General features: G+C 44.5%; 1 protein-coding gene across 1 annotated transcript in view; it reads right to left on the bottom strand.

Annotated features, from left to right (window-relative positions):
* LOC124556038 overlaps nucleotides 1-20,286 on the bottom strand; it is a 353,229-nt gene that overhangs the window by 120,664 nt on the left and 212,279 nt on the right. Inside the window, exon 3 of the mRNA XM_047130073.1 lies at nucleotides 8,507-8,673. Within this exon, the coding sequence (XP_046986029.1) occupies nucleotides 8,507-8,673 (167 nt within the window). The remainder of the gene's footprint in view (nucleotides 1-8,506; nucleotides 8,674-20,286) is intronic.

Below are 20,286 nucleotides of genomic sequence, written 5' to 3' on the forward strand. Positions count from 1 at the left end.
CCCAACAGTAGTGAGTGAATGCTCACAGAAGACTGTCTCGGTACATTCCTTTCCTATTGCATCCCATTTCAATCGAGCGATTGCTTGTAGTCTACGCGCTATTTTCTCGAATTCACCGCTCTGTTCGAAAACAGAAGATGGACTGCAAGTCCTCAAGCTGTATCTATTCTATTGCTTCAGCTGAACACTCCTTGCTACTTATATAACCTTCAATTTTATGTAATAAAAGTTGGTTTTAATGTAATATACCAGATACTTATTGGCACTGTATAAACTCGACCGGTCGCTGTGGCCGAGCGGTTCTAGGCACTTCAGTCCAGAACCTCGCTGCTGCGACGGTCGCAGGTTCGAATCCTGCCTCGCGCATGGATATGTGCGATGTCCTTAGGTTAATTAGGTTTAACTAGTTCTAAGTCTAGGGGAGTGATGACCTTAGATGTTAAGTCCCATAGTGCTTACAGCCATTTGAACCATTTTGAGCATAAACTTGCTTGAAATCATCCGTCCCTTCCCACACCAATCCTTTTAGTTGTATTTACGAGTACATCGTCAGTTTTCTTTGTGTGGTTAAAAGTTCCAGAAATTATCCCCATCTCAATAACATGTACTGGAAGTCAGAACCGCAGTGACATAACAGGTTTTCTTGGTGATGGCTTCCATGAATTAGTTCCATGAGGGAAATGCAAATCTTAACTTTGATACTTTTTTAGAAACGTCTTTTGAAGCAACTGAGAAATTGCAATTAAAGCACGAGGTAAAAAAATCACCGTTTTGATTATCTTCACTTAAAAGACATGTTTTAAGTACCATTAATTAGTTAATAAAGCAATAAAGATACAGCTTCAACCGCCATAGTGCTTTACCATGAGAAAATCGAATTTCAATGTCGTAGTACCCTGATTAAACGAAATCAAATGGTTCAAATGGCTTTGAGCACTATGGGACGTAACATCTTAGGTCATCAGTCCCCTAGAACTTAGAACTACTTAAACCTAACTACCCTAAGGACATCACACACATCCATGCCCGAGGCAGGATTCGAACCTGCGACCGTAGCGGTCGCGCGGTTCCAGACTGAAGCGCCTAGAACCGCTCGGCCACCAGCGGCCGGCTGATTAAACGGAATCGATGGATATACTCGTACATCACAATAACACTGATTTTTATTTTGACATTTTTCTAATGATTGTTGTCTTTGTAGGGTTTAGCTTTTCCAGCCGCCTTTCAGACAAATTCAACCAATATATCACAAACACGATTTGCATGCGAACAGAACCTGGAATTTGTGACGGACTTCGACTGTCATTTAGATGCACCGGATTATCTATATACAACCCGACCACTTGGCCTCCCGTGGCCGTTATCGGAAACACGCGATTATGTTACGTTAAATACGGAAAACGCATCGCATTGTGAATGATTTCAAGAGAGCTGTTCATATACTATCAAGCGTTTCAGCGTGTCCTTGTAAAACATCACGTAAAAGCTCACAAGCCGATCGAAGCTCCCTCATTCCCAGGTGCAATAATATTGTGGCCGACTAATAATTTGCCATTAGCGTGACTTAAAGTTACAATTTGACTCATACGACACGTCGTAATTGTGACATAGGACTCGTTTGACGCTATCGGAAGGACGTCACAAGCCATCAGATTAAGAAAAGCAGCCTCAGCTGGAAAGTGGACAGTTGTGGTGTCGGCCCTGGTACGGTATCGACGGGAGAAGCAACCAGGCGCTTTGACAGCTACATGCGCATATTTTCAAGATGGTGTTGCTTAGTATTTGCCTCGTGTGAAGCTGGCAACATTAATGCGGGCAGATAGTTCAGTGGATATCACTAGTTTTGGTGTTTATGCCTAGAAGCCAAATAAACAAACATTCCGAAAAAATTTTGTTTACCCCGCCAGTCCAAAAACTTTCGAGGCTGGATCAACAAAAAAAAAAGAGAAAAGTGCATTTAATGTTTCAGGTGTTCTACCATTTGAGTACAACGCACAGAACGTTCATACAACCATGCGAAACTGTCAAAATCCTTCTTTGTAATGTTATTCATTTCGCCCATCCCATTGACTCGAATGTCGGTTATGTCGTCAAATCGTTGGCCCGTCATGTGAATTTGTGCGGTTTATCGTTTTGTCGTAGGTCCGTATTGATAACAGGAACTCTCGTCAAATGGTTCAAATGGCTCTGAGCACTATGGGATTTAACTTCTGAGGTCATCAGTCCCCTAGAACTTAGAACTACTTAAACCTAACTAACCAAAGGACATCACACACATCCATGCCCGAGGCAGGATTCGAACCTGCGACCGTAGCGGTCGCGCGGTTCCAGACTGTAGCACCTAGAACCGGTCGGCCACTCCGTCACCTGGGATGATTATTTCCAGAAGAGAATTATGTACGTTTTGCATTTCAGTCAAGTCGCGGTAGGCTTCCATGCGCCGTATTTCTTTGGGTTCCGAGGTGTTCGGGACAAACTTGGTACACACTTATCTCGAACACTTGATTTAGTGATGTTGCTCCACTGTGATTTGTGACAGGACAGTGTTGACACACTGCGTCTGCACGTCCACTACTTAACACTGACTGGTCAAATGCACGTAAGTGTTGCCAGTTCTTACTCTGAAATAATTGCTAGATGGTTTCTTTAAAAACACGTGATAGTAACGAAAGAGGCTGCATATAATTGATAATATATACGCTAGCGCTAGCAGGATTTGGTTATGGGGCAGTTCTTCAGTTTTTTAAGGGTTTGATCAATTTATTAATACGAGTTCTTCTCTTCCACTGTCAGATATTAGAAGCACATCTGTGTTACAGACTATTAAATAATCAAATAAAAGGTCCCGGCGGAGGTTCGAGTCCTCCCTCGGGCATGGGTGTGTGTGTTAGTCCGTAGGATAATTTAGGTTAAGTAATGTGTAAGCTTAGGTTCAAAATGGTTCTGAGCACTATGGGTCTCAACTGCTGAGGTCATTAGTCCCCTAGAACTTAGAACTAGTTAAACCTAACTAACCTAAGGACATCACAAACATCCATGCCCGAGGCAGGATTCGAACCTGCGACCGTAGCGGTCTTGCGGTTCCAGACTGCAGCGCCTTTAACCGCACGGCCACTTTGGCCGGCGTAAGCTTAGGGACTGATGACCTTAGCAGTTAAGTCCCGTAAGATTTCACACACATTTGAACATTTTTTTGAATCAAATAAAAGCTTATTATAACCACTGAACAAATATAAATCCACATATATATATTTAGCCTTAATATCACAATTGCAAAACGTAGACCGGGCTTTTGAAGCATCCGAGGGAACTCCCAAAATCCAGTCCTCGAACTCATTGCCCGAAAGCCACTGTTTTCGAAACCGCTGTTGGTACTGAGGCGCCATACTAATGATTAAAACTTTTCTAATTGTCTGCAAAACAGAAAAATAGAAACTACTACGTTTAAGCATCAATTATTGCACAATGGAATTATTATACTATGTTCACAAAACATTTCTCCACTGGATTGAGGAGAATCCTTGTTTCTGTGTTCGTGTTCAGATTCCTGCATTCACAATCTAACTAGCAATGTCTAGGTAGAGTAATGAATTTGGTATTAACTATTCGTTCTCGCTGGGTTTTACCGTGTACATGTATGTAAGATTTTTTCCCCCTTCTCCTTTTCCTGCAGAGTAAACGAAAATGCAAGCACACACTGCAGCCATCCAGTTAGTGCAACGCAGTTCAGTTTTAAATTACATGGGGAATAACAATTGTCAATAATCTTTGTCAGTAGATTTATATTGCATAGTCAAAGCGTAATTAAAATTATGCTATTTAGGCTGGACTTTGGCACAGGGTGTTGGTTAAGTAGGCTAGATTTCAGGCAATAGCCACGTTGTGAATTTGTATGGCTAAACGCTACTGTGAATATGCCATATTAAGCCATAAAATAGCTAAGCTGGCAACAGTGACCCACATTTGTTGTTTACAGTTGTTAGTTCATCTACATCTACATTTATACTCCGCAAGCCACCCAACGGTACGTGGCGGAGGGCACTTTACGTGCCACTATCATTACCCCCCTTTCCTGTTCCAGTCGCGTATGGTTCACGAGAAGAACGACTGTTGGAAAACCTCCGTGCGCGCTCGAACCTCTCTAATTCTACATTCGCGATCTCCTTGGGAGGTATAAGTAGGGGGAAGCAATATATTCGATACCTCATCCAGAAACGCACCCTCTTGAAACCTGGACAGCGAGCTACACCACGATGCAGAGCGCCTCTCTTGCAGAGTCTACCACTTGAGTTTGCTAAACATTTCCGTAACGCCATCACGCTTACCAAATAACTCTGTGACGAAACGCGCCGCTCTTCTTTGGATCTTCTCTATCTCCTCCGTCAGCCCGACCTGGTACGGATCCCACACCGATGAGCAATACTCATGTATAGGTCGAACGAGTGTTTTGTAAGCCACCTCCTTTGTTGATGGACTACATTTTCTAAGAACTTTCCCAATGAATCTCAGCCTGGCATCCGCATTACCGACAATTAATTATATATGAACATTCCACTTCAAATAGTTCCGTACGCATACTCCCAGATATTTTACAGAAGTAACTGCTACCAGTGTTTGTTCCGCTAACATATAATCATACAACAAAGGATCCTTCTTTCTATGTGTTCTCAGTACATTACATTTGTCTATGTCAAGGGTCAGTTGCCACTGCCTGCACCAAGTGCCTATCCGCTGCAGCAGATCTTCCTGCATTTCGCTGCAATTTTCTAATGCTGCAACTTCTCTGTATACTACAGCATCATCCGCGAAAAGCCGTATGGAACTTCCGACACTATCTACTGGGTCATTTATATATATTGTGAAAAGCAATGGTCCCATAACACTCCCCTGTGGCACGCCAGAGATTACTTTAACGTCTGTAGACGTCTCTCCATTGAGAACAACATGCTGTGTTCTGTTTGCTAAAAACTCTTTAATCCAGCCACACAGCTGGTCTGATATTCCGTAGGCTCTTACTTTGTTTATCAGGCGACAGTGCGGAACTGTATCGAACGCCTTACGGAAGTCAAGGTTCAAATGGCTCTGAGCACTATGCGACTTAACTTCTGAGGTCATCAGTTCGCTAGAACTTAGAACTAATTAAACCTAACTAACCTAAGGACATCACACACATCCATGCCCGAGGCAGGATTCGAACCTGCGACCGTAGCGGTTACGCGGTTCCAGACTGAAGCGCCTTTAACCGCACGGCCACACCGGCCGGCGGAAGTCAAGGAAAATGGCATCTACCTGGGAGCCTGGATCTAATATTTACTGGGTCTCATGAACAAATAAAGCGAGTTGGGTCTCACACGATCGCTGTTTCCGGAATCCATGTTGATTCCTACAGAGTAGATTCTGGGTTTCCAGAAATGATAACATACTCGAGCAAAAAACATGTTCTAAAATTCTACAACAGATCCGTTCAAATGGTTCAAGTGGCTCTGAGCACTATGGGACTTAACTGCTGAGGTCATCAGTCCCCTAGAACATAGAACTACATGAACCTAACTAACCTAAGGACATCACACACATCCATGCTCGAGGCAGGATTCGAACCTGCGACCGTAGCGGTCGCGCGGTTCCAGACTGTACGCCTAGAACCGCTCGGCAACTTCGGCCGGCAGATCAGTTCAAGTTGCCACAGTTGCTACAGCGCTGACGTCAGTCATATGCCACAAATAAAATTAGTCTCAGAACCTTTTGTGCGGACAATGTATTACATCCAGTCTCAGCTATCATTTCAAAAATACGAGGGGCGTTCAACAAATATTGCAACACTTCTTTTTTGAAAGAAGGTTCGATTTATCCAGGATTAAATGCACCATATTAACTGCCACTCTTTTGGCTACCAAACTCTATTTTTCAGCACAATCTCGTTTCAATGCGACGGCCTTACGCCACCTTACTCGGAGAGCCTGTGTGCCCGTATGGTACCACTCTAGAGGTCGACGTTTGTGCCAACGACTTGTTGCGTCAGTAGCCTCCCCTCATCCACGTACTGTTTCCCGAAGATTGCATCCTTCATTGGGCCAAACAGATTTAATTTAGTCTTTATGGTCTTCTATTGGGCGGCTAGGAATCCAGTGGGCACTCACTTTTGAATAGCCCTACTGGTGGGTGAGTGTGTCAGCACTACCAAAAGCGACGTCCAGATGAGCAGCGAGGTGTTTGTTTGTAATCCGTCGATCACCTCGAATGAGACTGTCCGCACGTTCCAAGACTGCAGGAGCCACTGCTATGTCCGACCAGTCAGAACGCGGGACATCGGACAGTTTTACGCGACCTTGTTCCAGTGATGCCAGACGCCTCGCCCAACGGCTCACTGTGCTTTTGTTCACTATCTGACCTCTGTAGACCTTCTGTAAGCGCGTAATAATATCTGCGTTGCTCTGGTTTACGCTCACAAGAAACTCAATGACAACCTTCTGCTCGGGACGTACCTCCGTTACAGACACCAGTTTGAAGGCTATGTGTAGCGCCACCCCCTATCGAAACTTCTTGAAACTATAGGGGCTGAGGTGGAAATAATAGATGATGTCCCACAACAAATCTCTCATTTTTCCAGCCGAAACTGGGGGAGAAAAAGTGTGTTGCATTACTTATTGAACGGCCCCAGTAAATGGATCGGTTGACCTGCAACTATAAATAATTTGTTTTTCTTTATTGGATTTCAATTCTCCCCCCTCCCTAGAGAGGGGGGGGGGGGGGTGATCGGGCTGGCAGCAGCGTAATATGCTGCTCTACAGCCTACAGAAAAGTTAAGAACCATAATGAGAATAGAAACAAACAAGAAAAACAGGCGATAAAACGGTGATTTTGTAAAAAACTGTAAAATGGCGATAAGTTGTGGAATTTAAAATATAAAAACACTGCGGTGACGATGCGGATGAGGACACACAAGAAGTAGACAGGCACAATAAAAAAACACAGCCAAAGTCTGGCTTCGCTTCTGTTCGCACGAGATAAAAAACACTACTACCGACAGTATGGCGGCTGTTTGCAACACTGACAGGGGACGCATATCACTGAACACTCACTTATAACAGCACTGTACAGATGACACGGCGGCAGATGGGGGGGGGGGGGGGGGGGGGGGAGGAGGACCCGGACCTATGAAGGAGAAAAGGGGGGAGGGGAGGAAAAGAAAAAAAGGGGGAGCTGATGATGGAGGGAGGGGACATAGAAGGAGTGGGAAAGTGTTGTGTACATAGTTCCCCGTAGTCAGCGCGTACACAACTTTCCCACTAGAGCGCGCCCCGTTAAGCACAACAGCGCAGGAGCAGCGCTCGTCCGTCTCCGCACTACGAGATGGCACTCCCATAGAGACGGACCAAATTCTGCTTCCGCCGATCCGCGTATTAATATGTAACGCAGCCAATGAGATTGCTGCTAACGTAGAACCTTTTCTCCTCGCGGATCACACTCGCGCAGTGATACATGAACACGCGTGGTATTATAACGAGTGTACAGACCTCCGATTAGTCAGTCTGCATTTTTCTGCATCAGTCTGTACCAGTCTGTACGAGTTCTCCATTTATCTGTACCAGTCTATAGTCAAGTTTCAGTCTGCCCCTAATAAGATTACCATATTCCTGTACATAGCCATGAAGATAAATGTATAGACATTTTTGTCAAGTATCAGAGATATGTGAGAATAAGATTAACGTACCAATACCAAAGGAACTTCAGATTGTCAATTGTAAATAGCATCCAGAACCAAGTTAAGTAATTTTTATGCTTGTTATTATTTTAATAAATGTGTGTGAAAATTAATCAAGTTCTGTTTAAAGTTGGTCACCGTCAATCTGCTACTCTAAGCGTGCAAGTGGCATTTCTATCATCTGACCTAACAGCAGAAGATAAACACGCCACAATAAGACCACGAGACATATTGCTGACACACGCCTACTTCGTTAGAGGGACAGGTCAAATAATCTGATGGTGTGTGTACTGAAGGTCTTACAGTACGCACACCACAGAAAGGCAGTGGACGGGAGAGCAGAAAGGACTCAGGGGAGAGAAGGAAACCAGAGAGAGGGTAGGCGGGGAAAAAACAGGATGGAAGGGAGGGGGGAGGAGGCAGCCCTGGGGAAGGAACAGATGAAAGGAGGAGGAGGAGGTGTGGATCAGATTTGATAGGAGGGATAAATGGAGGGAGAGAGGGCATCATCTGGGAGGGGGAGTTGACGGAAGCCACCTTGGGAAAAGAGATGAAGGGTGTAGAGATGGAGGGTAGGGAAACACAACAGTGAAGGCGCGGCAGAGGGTGGGGGTTGGAGAGGAGAGGAGCAACCAGGGGATGAGGGGTATCAAGGCGGCGGGAGGTGTAGAGTATGCGGATATGTTCGAGGACTATAAATAACTAACAACCAGAAGATAAATTTCTCCACAGGATTTGGGATCCTTCGTTATTAGTGTGGACTCGTCATTTCAGATGGACATAGATAGACGTGAAGTGGGAGACCTGTGGCGGGCGGACTGGGAGCGGGCTCGGAGGCCCTGGCGTCCTCGCTGTCGTCGGACTGCGCCAGCTGCACGGCGTAGCGCCGCATCACCGCCTCGGGCAGCGACAGCCGCCGCTGCCACCGCGGGCCGCCAGCGCCGGCGCCTGCCCGAGCCATGCCCTGCTGCCTGCAACACCACACGCGCCGTGCCAGGGAAAACTAGCCCCCAAAACACACTTAAAAAGCGTCGAATGCAGCATTTATTAAGGTTTATTATTTAACTACAAAAAGAATTATTGTATTAGGTTGGTGCATTAGTTCGTAGCGTTTTTATTTTGCATATTGGTACTTCGGTTGCTAATGTTTTATCTATAGATTCTCATTTTTTATTTGTAGTCCACTTTGCTATTTGAGTTTACATATTGTCATTTTCTCATTTGGAGATAATGATTTGGAGCCGTGGACGCTAGAAAATGGAGTGCCAAGTGCAGAAATCGGAACATTCCCGACGTAGTCTTCTGTTCGACTTCAATAGAGGAGTAACAGCAGGGGAGGTAGCCAGAAACATTTGCGCCGTGTATGGGGATAATGCCATTGACCAGAGCTGGCAAGAAAATGGTTTTCTCGTTTTAAGGAGAATCGTTTGGGTATTAGGGACTCCCAATGTTCAGGAAGACTTTCGAGGTTTGATGAAAATCGTTTAAACGCATTAATCCACAATTACACTGCTGGCCATTAAAATTGCTACACCACGAAGATGATGTGCTACAGACGCGAAATTTAACCGACAGGAAGAAGATGCTGTGATATGCAAATGATAAGCTTTTCAGAGCATTCACACAAGTTTCCAATCGATTTCTCATACACAAATAGCAGCTGACCGGCGTTGCCTGGTGAAACGTTCTAGTGCTGCCTCGTGTTAGGAGGAGAAATGCGTACCATCACGTTTCCGACTTTGATAAAGGTCGGATTGTAGCCTATCGCGATTGCGGTTTATCGTATCGCAACATTGCTTCTCGCGTTAGTCGAGATCCAATGACTGTTAGCAGAATATGGAATCGGTGGGTTCAGGAGGGTAATACGGAACGCCGTGCTGGATCCCAACGGCATCGTATCACTAGCAGTCGAGATGACAGGCATCTTATCCGCATGGCTGTAACGGATCGTGCAGCACAACAACCATCTGCACAAACAGTTCGACGACGTTTGCAGCAGCATGGACTATCAGCTCGGAGACCATGGCTGCGGTCATCGCCATAATGGCGTATCACCCGGCGTGATGGTATGGGGTGCCATTGGTTACACGTCTCGGTCACTTCTTGTTCGCATTGACGACACTTTGAACAGTGGACGTTACATTTCAGATGTGTTACGACCCGTGGCTCTACCCTTCATTCGATCCCTGCGAAAACCTACATTTCAGCAGGAATAGTGCACGACCGCATGTTGCAGGTCCTGTACAGGCCTTTCTGGATACAGAAAACGTTCGACTGCTGCCCTAGCTAGCACATTCTGCAGATCTCTCACCAACTGAAAACGTCTGGTCAATGGTGGCCGAGCAACTGGCTCGTCACAATACGCCAGTCACTACTCTTGATGAACTGTGGTATCGTGTTGAAGCTGAATGGGCAGGTGTACCTGTACACGCCATCCAAGCTCTGTTTGGCTCAATGTCCAGGCGTATCAAGCCCATTATTACGGCCGGAGATGGTTGTTCAGGGTACTGATTTCTCAGGATCTATGCACCCAAACTGCGTGAAAATGTAATCACATGTCAGTTCTAGTGTAATATATTTGTCCAATGAATACCCATTTATCATCTGCATTTCTTCTTGGTGTAGCAATTTTAATGGCCAGTAGTGTATATACGTCAGCAAACTTGAGAACTGGCAAGTGTGATCAACTGTGATCATTCTACCATGTGGGACGTTTGCACGCAGTGAGGAAGGTTCATTCAAAAACTGGCTGTGCGGGTACCGTTTGCTTTAACCCAAAATCACAAAAAACAGCACGTAGCTACTTGCTCGCTATCAGTTGGCTCCTGAACAACACCGACCGTTCTTATCCTGTATCGTTACTGGAGATGAAAAATGGTGTCTTTCCAGTAACATACGGAAAAAGAAAAGAATGGTTGATCCCAAAAAAGCAGCAGCTCCCCATACAGAGACCTGCGCACGTCCACAGAGCATAATGTTACGCATCTGGTGGAACTGCGACGGTGTGCTGTACTACGAATTGCTTCCCTGGGGTGTAACCATCGCTGCTCACATTTATTGTCAACAACTTGTAGACGTATTCCAAGAACAACGACCAGGAGACTGCGTGAAGTGATGTTGCTCCACGATAACGCGCGCCCGCATCCTCCTAGACTGACAAACAACACTATACAGGAGCTAGGTTGGGTAGTCATTCCGCGCCCTCAGATTTTTACCTTTTCCGCTCTCTGTCAAACAACCTCGAGGGGACTTCCTTTCCAGATGAAAATGGATCGACGAGTTCTTCCCTTCGAAGCCACGTGATTTCTACTGTCGCGGAATCGAGAAGTTACCCCAACAATGGCAGACTACTGTAAACAGTGAAGGAGAATATATTATGGATGAATAAAGTCTCTGTTATATTTGTCTGTTGTATTCACTAAGTTTAAGGAAAAATGCTGTGAACTTATGCACCAACCCAATACAAGTTGTGATCTATAACTGATGAAATACAAAAAAATTAAAATAAATTCCTCTTTCATTTTAATGGGATTAGTTTGCAGTTTATGACGGTACTTGATCGTACAGTGCAATGCGCAGAGTGCTAGGTTACCAGATAGGCAGGGGAAGCACGCCCGGATCCTTCGACGGATTAACGACTGTGGTCGCTACACGAGCCAGATTGAGTGCGGTTTTTAGGCGGTTTTCCACGCTCGTCGACGCGAATGCTGGGTTCGTACCCTATTTTCGCTTCACAAAATGTGATGGACAAACAGTTAAAATACGATGACATACAGAACAAAGTTTACGCAGTTCACATGCAGATGACACGCACGACTTCCCTCCCTTAAGTAATTGCCGACTGTGGCCACAGGAACGGCATCCGGCCGCAAAGTTACTTAAAACAAATTTGCCAAAGGTTGAGTACAGCGGAGTTCACAGCTAGATAGGATAAACGCTAACGAATGGAAGAAGAATTTCTTAGTTTACTGTGGACTACAATAATAGATTACCATTTAAGACAATGTTAGTTTTACATTCGATTTTACGTTGTTATTACACTGAAGAACCAAAGAAACTGGTACACCTGCCTAGTATCGTGTTGGGCCCCGCGAGTACGCAGAAGTGCCGCAACACGGCGTGGCATGGACTCGACAAATGTCTGAAGTACTGCTGGAGGGAATTCATGCCATGAATCCTGCAGGCCTGTCCATAAATCCGCAAGAGTACGAAGGGGTGGAGAGCTCCTCTGAACAGCACGTTGCAAGGCATCCCAGATATGCTCAATAATATTTATGTCTGGGGAGTTTGGTGGCCAGCATAAGTGTTTAAACTCAGAAGACTGTTCCTGGAGCCACTCTGGATGTGTAGGGTGTCGCTTTGTCCTGCTGGAATTGACCAGAGTGCACAATGGACATGAATGGATGCAGGTGATCAGATAGGATGCTTATGTACGTGTCACATGTCAGAGTCGAATCTAGACCCATCAGGGCCCCCATATAACTCCTACTGCACACGACCCACGCCATTACAGACCTCCACCAGCTTGAACAGTACCCTGCTGACGTGCAGAGTCCATGGATTCATGAGGTTGTCTCCATACCCGTACTCGTCGATCCACCCTATACAATTTGAAACTTGACTCGTTCGACCACGTGACATGTTTACAGTCATCAACAGTCCAATGTCGGTGTTGACGGGTCCAGGTAAGGCGTAAAGCCTTGGATAGTGCAGTCATCAAGGGCACACGAGTGGGCCTTCAGCTCCGAAAGCCAATATCGATGATGTTTCGTTGAATGGTTCGCACGCTGACACTTCTTGATGGCCCAGCCTTGAAATCAGCAGCAATTTGTAGAAGGGTTGCACTTCTGTCACGATGAACGATTCTCTGCAGTCGTCGTTGGTCCCGTTCTTGCAGGATATTTTTCCGGCCGCAGCGATGTCGGAGATTTGATGTTTTACCGGATTCCTGATATTTACGGTGCACTCGTGAAATGGTCGTACGGGAAAATCCCCACTTCATCGTTATCTTTGAGATGCTGCGTCCCATCGCTCGTGCGCCGACTATAACACCACGTTCAAATTCACTTAAATTCTGATAACTAGCCATTGTAGCAGCTATGACCTATCTATCAACTGCGCCAGACCCTTGTTGTCTAATACAGGCGTTGCCGACCGTAGCGCCGTATTCTGCCTGTTTGCATAAGGCTGTATTTGAATACGCATGCCTGTATCAGTTTATTTGGCACTTCTGTGTATTTGTTTATAATAACTGGTACAGTTTGTAACATGGCCATTTTTTCTGAAAATGTCCACTAACGTATTTCAGAAGACTAGAGGCAAATTCCCTTGATCAGATAGTTGTTCATTAAAATGCTGTGTAATTGCAGATCTGGATTAACATTGCCATGACAGTTTTTCATTCATTGTTTGATCTTCTGCTTTTCTTATGTAGTTGGTGGAGGTGTCGTACACATGATAGCTCACAAGTTGGATGCGTTAGATAAGGATCCTCTTAAGAGCAGTTTGCCGCTGTAAAATTGTTGTACTCTGGGCAAGGTGTCCGTCTGCAGGTAGCGAGGCTGTTCTTGGCGTAACTCCAGCTCTTACTCACAGAGCATAGTAGCAAGTAGAGTGGCCTTCGCGCCGCGAGAGGTGTGTCAAGGTTCCCCCTCCAGCTGGCAACCCACGACCACTGAGATGCTGGTAGCTCCGCGCAAAACGTATCGCGCGGTACACGGGGAGTGAAATTTCGTGCCATCCGATTTCCCTTTAAAAAATATTTTACGTAGGTGAAGCAAAGCTACAACAGTTTCTGTAGTTAGTTTCTCAGTGAAATTTTAGTTTTTGCGTAAAAAAGTAAAAACCACTGTTTTGGGATTCCCGCGTTTTCTCCGCTATTCAGTCTTTCTAATTCCATTTTGAGGAAGCTATGTGGTAAAAAATATTATTTTTCCGCATCTTATAGATACACATTTCAGCTTGATAATGAACTTGTTTTCTTTTTGTCACGGCCCATAGTTATTGTGGTACTTCGGAGTAATGTGATCAAAAAGTCAGTATAAATTTGAAAACTTAATAAACCACGGAATAATGTAGATAGAGAGGTAAAAATTGACACATATGCTTGGAATGACATGGGGTTTTATTAGAACCAAAATAAAAAACAAAGTATTGCTAGCCGCGTAAAAGATCTCTTGCGCGCGTCGTTTGATGATGATCGTGTGCTCAGCCGCCACTTTCGTGATGCTTGGCCTCCCAGGTCCCTAGACCTCAGTCCGTGCGATTATTGGCTTTGGGGTTACCTGAAGTCGCAAGTGCATCGTGATTGACCGACATCTCTAGGGATGCTGAAAGACAACATCCGACGCCAATGCCTCACCATAACTCCGGACATGCTTTACAGTGCTGTTCACAACATTATTCCTCGACTACAGCTATTGTTGAGGAATGATGGTGCACATATTGAGCATTTCCTGTAAAGAACATCATCTTTGCTTTGACTTACTTTGTTATGCGTATTATTGCTATTCTGATCAGATGAAGCGCCATCTGTCGGACATTTTTTGAACGTTTGTATTTTTTTGGTTCTAATAAAACCCCATGTCATTCCAAGCATGTGTGTCAATTTGTACCTCTCTATCTACATTATTCCGTGATCACTGCTAAGAGTATCCCACTACTTCCACATCGCTGGCAACGGGTTATACACAATGCTGGTGACTACTTTGAAGGTCATTAAAATTTTGAAACACGTATCTATTTTGTACGAGCTGTAAATAAATAGTTGCCATTATTAAAGTTCTAACCCTCGTGTCAGCTGACTACTGAGAAATCCAGCCGCTTAAGCCCATACAAATAATTATGTCTGTATTGTTACGATTATAATAGTGCCTGCACAACAATATTAAAAAAAGACTTCTTGTTCTAATCTTTGTGCTGCGGGATTCTGTGCGGTGCGGGCCCCTACTCCGCGATTGCGCGTAAATGCGTACTGCACTTTGATGACTGCTGTGTACGAAACACAGGCGTACACAGAGAGGGCAGGACACTGCAAGACCAGCCCCCGGAGAGCGCAACATACGTTTGGTCAGAGGCCACAGAGGGGCACACAACAAGGTCTACGTTATGGTTCCGCCTTGCATCGCGGTCCCGTATGAACATCCATCGCCAGACGCGGATATAAGAGGACGCACGGCTCAGCTCAGTGTGCATTTGCAGTTAGTTCCGTTGTATCGACAGCATGCCTTCTGACAACAACAAGACTTCTCTACATTTGCCGCCCAGAAGAGACCAACTGGACGTTCTACTAGTTATGTTAGTCATCGTTCACCGGATTCAAGGCTAGACCAGTGATAAAAGACTCGTCAATGGAAGTGAACATTTCATTACATTGCTTCTCACCCTCTTCACACCCAAATTACGTAATGTATACTTTTATTTAATAAATTGTAGCAGATTGTTGCTAATTTGTGTTTCTATCATTTTTGTTGTACTTTGCTTAAAATAACTTGGCCCTGTACCGAGCCTATACAGTTCCTGCTTTCAAGCAAGCCACCTTAATTACTACTTTCGGTGGAATGGGGTTCTCTTCCTGTCACATTTATTATTGACAAAAGTACACTGTGTGACGAAAAGTGTCCGGGCACCCCCAAAAATATACGTTTTTTTCTTATTATGTGCATTGTGCTGCCACCTACAACCAGGTACTCCGTATCAGCGACCTCAGTAGTCATTAGACATCGTGAGAGGGCAGAATGCGGCGCTCTGTGGAACTCACAGATTAGAACGTGGTCAGGTGATTGGGTGCCGCTTGTGCCATACGTCTTTGCGCGAGATTTCCACACTCCTAAACCTCCCTAGGTCCACTGTTTCCAATGTGATAGTAAAGTGGAAACGTGAAGGGACACGTACAGCACAAAAACGTACAGGCCGACCTCGTCTGTTGACTGACAGAGACTGCAGACAGTTGAAGAGGGTCGTAATGTGTAATAGGCAGACATTTATCTTGACCATCACACAGGAATTACAAACCGCATCAGGATCCACGCAAGTACTATGACAGTTAGGTGGGAGGGGAGAAAACTTGGATTTCATGGTCGAGCGGCTGCTCGTGACGCCTCGCATGATGTAAGGAGCGTAAACATCGGACGACTGAACAGTGGAAAAACTTTGTGTGGAGTGACGAATCACGGTGCTCAATGTGGCGATCCGATGGCGGCTGTGTGTGGGTATGGTGAATGCCCGATGAAAGTCACCTCCCAGCGTGTGTAGTTCCAACACTCAAATTCGGAGGCGGTTGTGTTATGGTGTGGTCGTGTTTTTCGTGGAAGGGGCTTGCATCCCTACACATGCCTACATTGATGTTTTAAGCACATTCTTGCTTCCCGCTGTTGATGAGAATTTCGAGGATGGCGATTGCATCTTTCAACACGATCGAGCACCTGTTCATAATGCACGACTTGTGGTGGAGTGTTTACGCGACAATAACATACCTGTAATGGACTGGCCTGCACAGAGTCCTGACCTGAATCCTATAGAACACCTTTGGGATGTTTTGGAACGCCGACTTCGTGCCAGGCGTCATCGACCAACACCGATAGCTCTCCTCAATGCAGCACTCCGTGAACAATGGGCTGCCATTCCCCAAGAAACCTTCCAGCACCTGGATGAACGTATGCCTGCGAGAGTGGAAGCTGTCATCAAGGCTGAGAGTGGTCGAACACCATACTGAATTCCAGCATTACCGATGGAGAGCGCTACGACCTTGTAAGTAATTTTCAGCCAGGTATCCGGATACTTTTGGTCACATAGTGTATTTGGAGAATACAACAATTACCAGCTGGCCGGGATCGTCGATGGAACAAGTGGGTCTGTGTGTGTGTGTGTGTGTGTTTTGACAGTACTGTTTCTGATCACGATACATATGCGATTTTCGCACTCTCTATTTAATAGGCTTCTTACTCACAGATGTTCTTAGTACCTCTCCTGACATATCAAATATCCATCTCCATCCCAGAACTGGAATACCAGATAGGATACGTCCAACATCTTGGCATAACACTAAATCTTTCTCCACCTCCTTCTCCATTTCCGCCAAACGACTGTGGAAGAAAATACCCTGTTATCTGCATCATATCAACAACTACCACTCTGCATTCAAGGAGAGATTAGGAATTTATCTGTTATCACAGCTGTAGCTTCCTCTTGGAATATCCTAACTGTTCTGTCCAGGCCCGGATCTAGGGGGTAGGGCAAACCGGGTTATCTGCCATGGGCGCCAAATTCATATTCTTGAAGAAAGAAAACCTTGTTTCACTAAGCGCAGAATGGTCTATCGGTTGTTCATATGATTTTGAAACGCATCCCTGTTGGTTTTTGAACATTTCTGAACACATTCTAAGTTAATTTCTGTACGAATCATAAGTTGATTTTTGAATGCGTGCATTGAGTACGTGCTAGGGGAGTCCCCGTCGCATCTAGAAATAAGAAACTTTCCCCCCAGGCAAAAGGGGACGCGACTATATGAGCTGAGCCGAATAAACCAGAACGGATGAATATTAATCGCTGTTTGTTTATGTGGTTGATTGGATGTGTCAATGATAAGCGTTGTTATCATTATTACCGAAATCTGTAGATTCAGAATGGAAATAAATCGACTAACAGGAATAACATGTAAGAAAGGTTACATATTACGTTCTCGATGTGGCCAAGAAAATGGAATTTTCACAGAAGATGTTTGCCAGAACTCTGTGCTTGTAAGGGCCAGTTGTACAGTCCCCAGTCAGCAGCCACTGAAGTTCCGTTCTCGGAACAGCGCGGAAGACGCGTTGCACCAACACGTAATAGCGCGTAACCGGAGAATAAACGCGAGGTAACTGAACCGATCATTCTGGAAGGGTCAGTGAAATTAACCGGAGAATAAGTTTTGACAATAGCAGGAATAGTTAGAGAATTAGGATGACAAGATTGCTTGTTAGAAGGAGGAAGGAGAAGAAACGGGGACATCACACAAATTATATGGAAGAATATGAAGATTCCAAATTTATATAAAAATTTCGTACAACTATTACTTTTCGATCTCATACTTGAGAAACTTGAGCATATGAAATGAATGTGAAACTATTTCCTAACATAAAACTTTTTGCTTGTAGTACGCCTAATAGGCATTTGATATTGGTACTTCGTGAATTATATTCTGTTGTGTTATTTATGTACTAAATGAGGTAGATAATAATGACCATTTGTGCCTAAACAGTCTCGCTTATTTGGCGTGTGTTACAATTGCTGCAATATTAAGAAGGCCTATTTCATGGCGCCTTGTCACGGTCCGTGGGGCTCCCCCGTCGGAGGTTCGAATCCTCCCTCGAGCATGGGTGTCTGTGTTGTCCATAGCGTAAGTTAGTGTAAGTTAGATTAAGTAGTGTGTAGGCTTAGGGGCCGATGACCTCAGCAGTTTGGTCCCATAAGACCTTACCACAAATTTCAAAAATTTTGCCTATTTCATTTTGCCTAGCAGACAGTGACAAGATAGACGTATTCAAATCAAGAAACCACACAAGTCTTGGCTGCTACTCGTATTAAAAGCTTTTTCAGTATTAGACAACGACATTTTGATTTTTCATGTTGCAAAAAGTTTGGCGAACTTTAATGGGGTAATAGATTCTTTCGCAGAAAGGAAAGCACACCGTGTAAAGCTGTAGCAAGATTAGAGAGAAAAAAATGCTGAGACCCAAGGATTCAAGAAATGCGTACTGTCTTGCATGTCTCTCGTCTTCACTGCTTTTGTGTTTCCTATATTTAATTTTATGGCCGGCCGCTGTCGCAGAGCGGTTCTAGGCGCTTCAGTCCGGAACCGCGCGACTGCTACTGCCGCAGGTTCGAATCCTGCCTCGGGCATGGATGTGTGTGATGTCCTTCGGTTGGTTAGGTTTAAGTAGTTCTAAGTTCTAGGGGACTGATGACCACAGATGTTAAGTCCCATTGTGCTCAGAGCCATTTGAACCATTTTTAATTTTGTGTCACACAAAAGAGAAAGTTATTAGTAATAGACAACAAACAGTGCAAATTTGCTGAAGAGTTCTTATCCTCCCAGTCACAAATAATCCCACCCAGTGTTAATTGTGCGTTTTTTTCTTTTTTAAAAAAAGGGTGTTGGGTGTCAAACAGGCCCACTGGCAGCAGGAAAGGCACCACGGGACATTTCAATTTCCACTGTCCTGAATATAGGTTTGATGGCCTCCATTGCAAAATGCACACGCTTGAATTCCACAGAGCAAAATATAGTGACGTGTGACAGAAGAACGCCGTTTGAAGAGGTGTGGCACTGCACTTTGCTACACTTAAGACCAAATAACATATCTTAAATTTCCTCGAACGTATATATTTTATATATCAAACTCCTCAGGAAGATGTGCGCTACAAAATGAATATGTTTTTGAAAAATCGATTTTTCTTTTAAATTTTTGACGTCTTATCTCGAACGCTCGAGGGGCGCCACCATCAAGTTTTTGCCCCGGTTCAGAAATATCGTAGATCCGGGGCTGGTTCTATCCAGCAGTGTAGAAGTATCTCTATCACACTGTATAGTGAACTATACATGCTTTTCTGGTCCATTTCTGTTTTTGTTTTCTACTTTCCATTCCATATGCTAGTCTTGCTTTATTAGGCAACTTCTCGCTTTTCTTCTGACCAATCTACGTCTTCTTTATGGGGTGGTTATAATTAAACTTTCTCTACCTGAGAGGACCCCCACGAAAAACTAGAGATCGTAGGACAAGGAAACTTTGTGGAAACATTTATAAGAATATGCGGAAGAAAAATAACGAAAAAACAATGAAAGAAACACATTTTAATTTCGACATGAGAGGGTAACATTTGTTAATTGCGTAACATGTTTACGTTCGTGTTTACAAACGTCATGTTCAGAAGTTGGTAATGTGAAGTTTATATGGTTACCATTTCACAATTATTCTTAGCACTTTTTCAACATTGGACAATGGAATGTTCAGCTCTCGTAACACAGCTCGTGCACTGCTTGAAGATCGTTCGTTGCGTCCAGCATTCTCAGCCCTCTTCCAGGAAGAAATCCCAAATCGCCAGTTTATTCGAACTACCGAATCATGTTCCTTCAACGCTGATGCGGAATGAAGAGCTCTCCGTATTGTTTTAATGTGTCGATACTCGCTAAGAGCAATAGCCTGTTGCTGTTGTTTTGATAAAATGGCCTTACGAGTAAAGCCTGTTCGCTTTGTCCAAGCCCATGTTGACTGTCGGAAACTAATGCATAGTGATGCTTGTGTTTCAATCCTACGTCGCTGTAGCAGTACCGGCGCCTAAAGGCAAGTCACGAGACCAACGCTAGTAACAACGGTGTGCTGCAGCGCACAGTCTGCACATCTTTCCTGTCAAGTTTGGTACCCTTACAATACATAGTTTTCCGTCTACACAGGCTCAAGTAGCGAAGGCTTAATTAGAAGCACCCTGTGTACTGATTCCTTCTGTACTGCTACCACACTTCTGTTACATGTCGTTACTCATATTTGACAAGTAAATAATGAGAATATTGCTTAACGTAAGGGTAATAAGTCTGACATGTTTTAAAT

This window comes from Schistocerca americana, chromosome X, assembly GCF_021461395.2.
Source record: "Schistocerca americana isolate TAMUIC-IGC-003095 chromosome X, iqSchAmer2.1, whole genome shotgun sequence".
Lineage (NCBI taxonomy): Eukaryota > Metazoa > Arthropoda > Insecta > Orthoptera > Acrididae > Schistocerca > Schistocerca americana.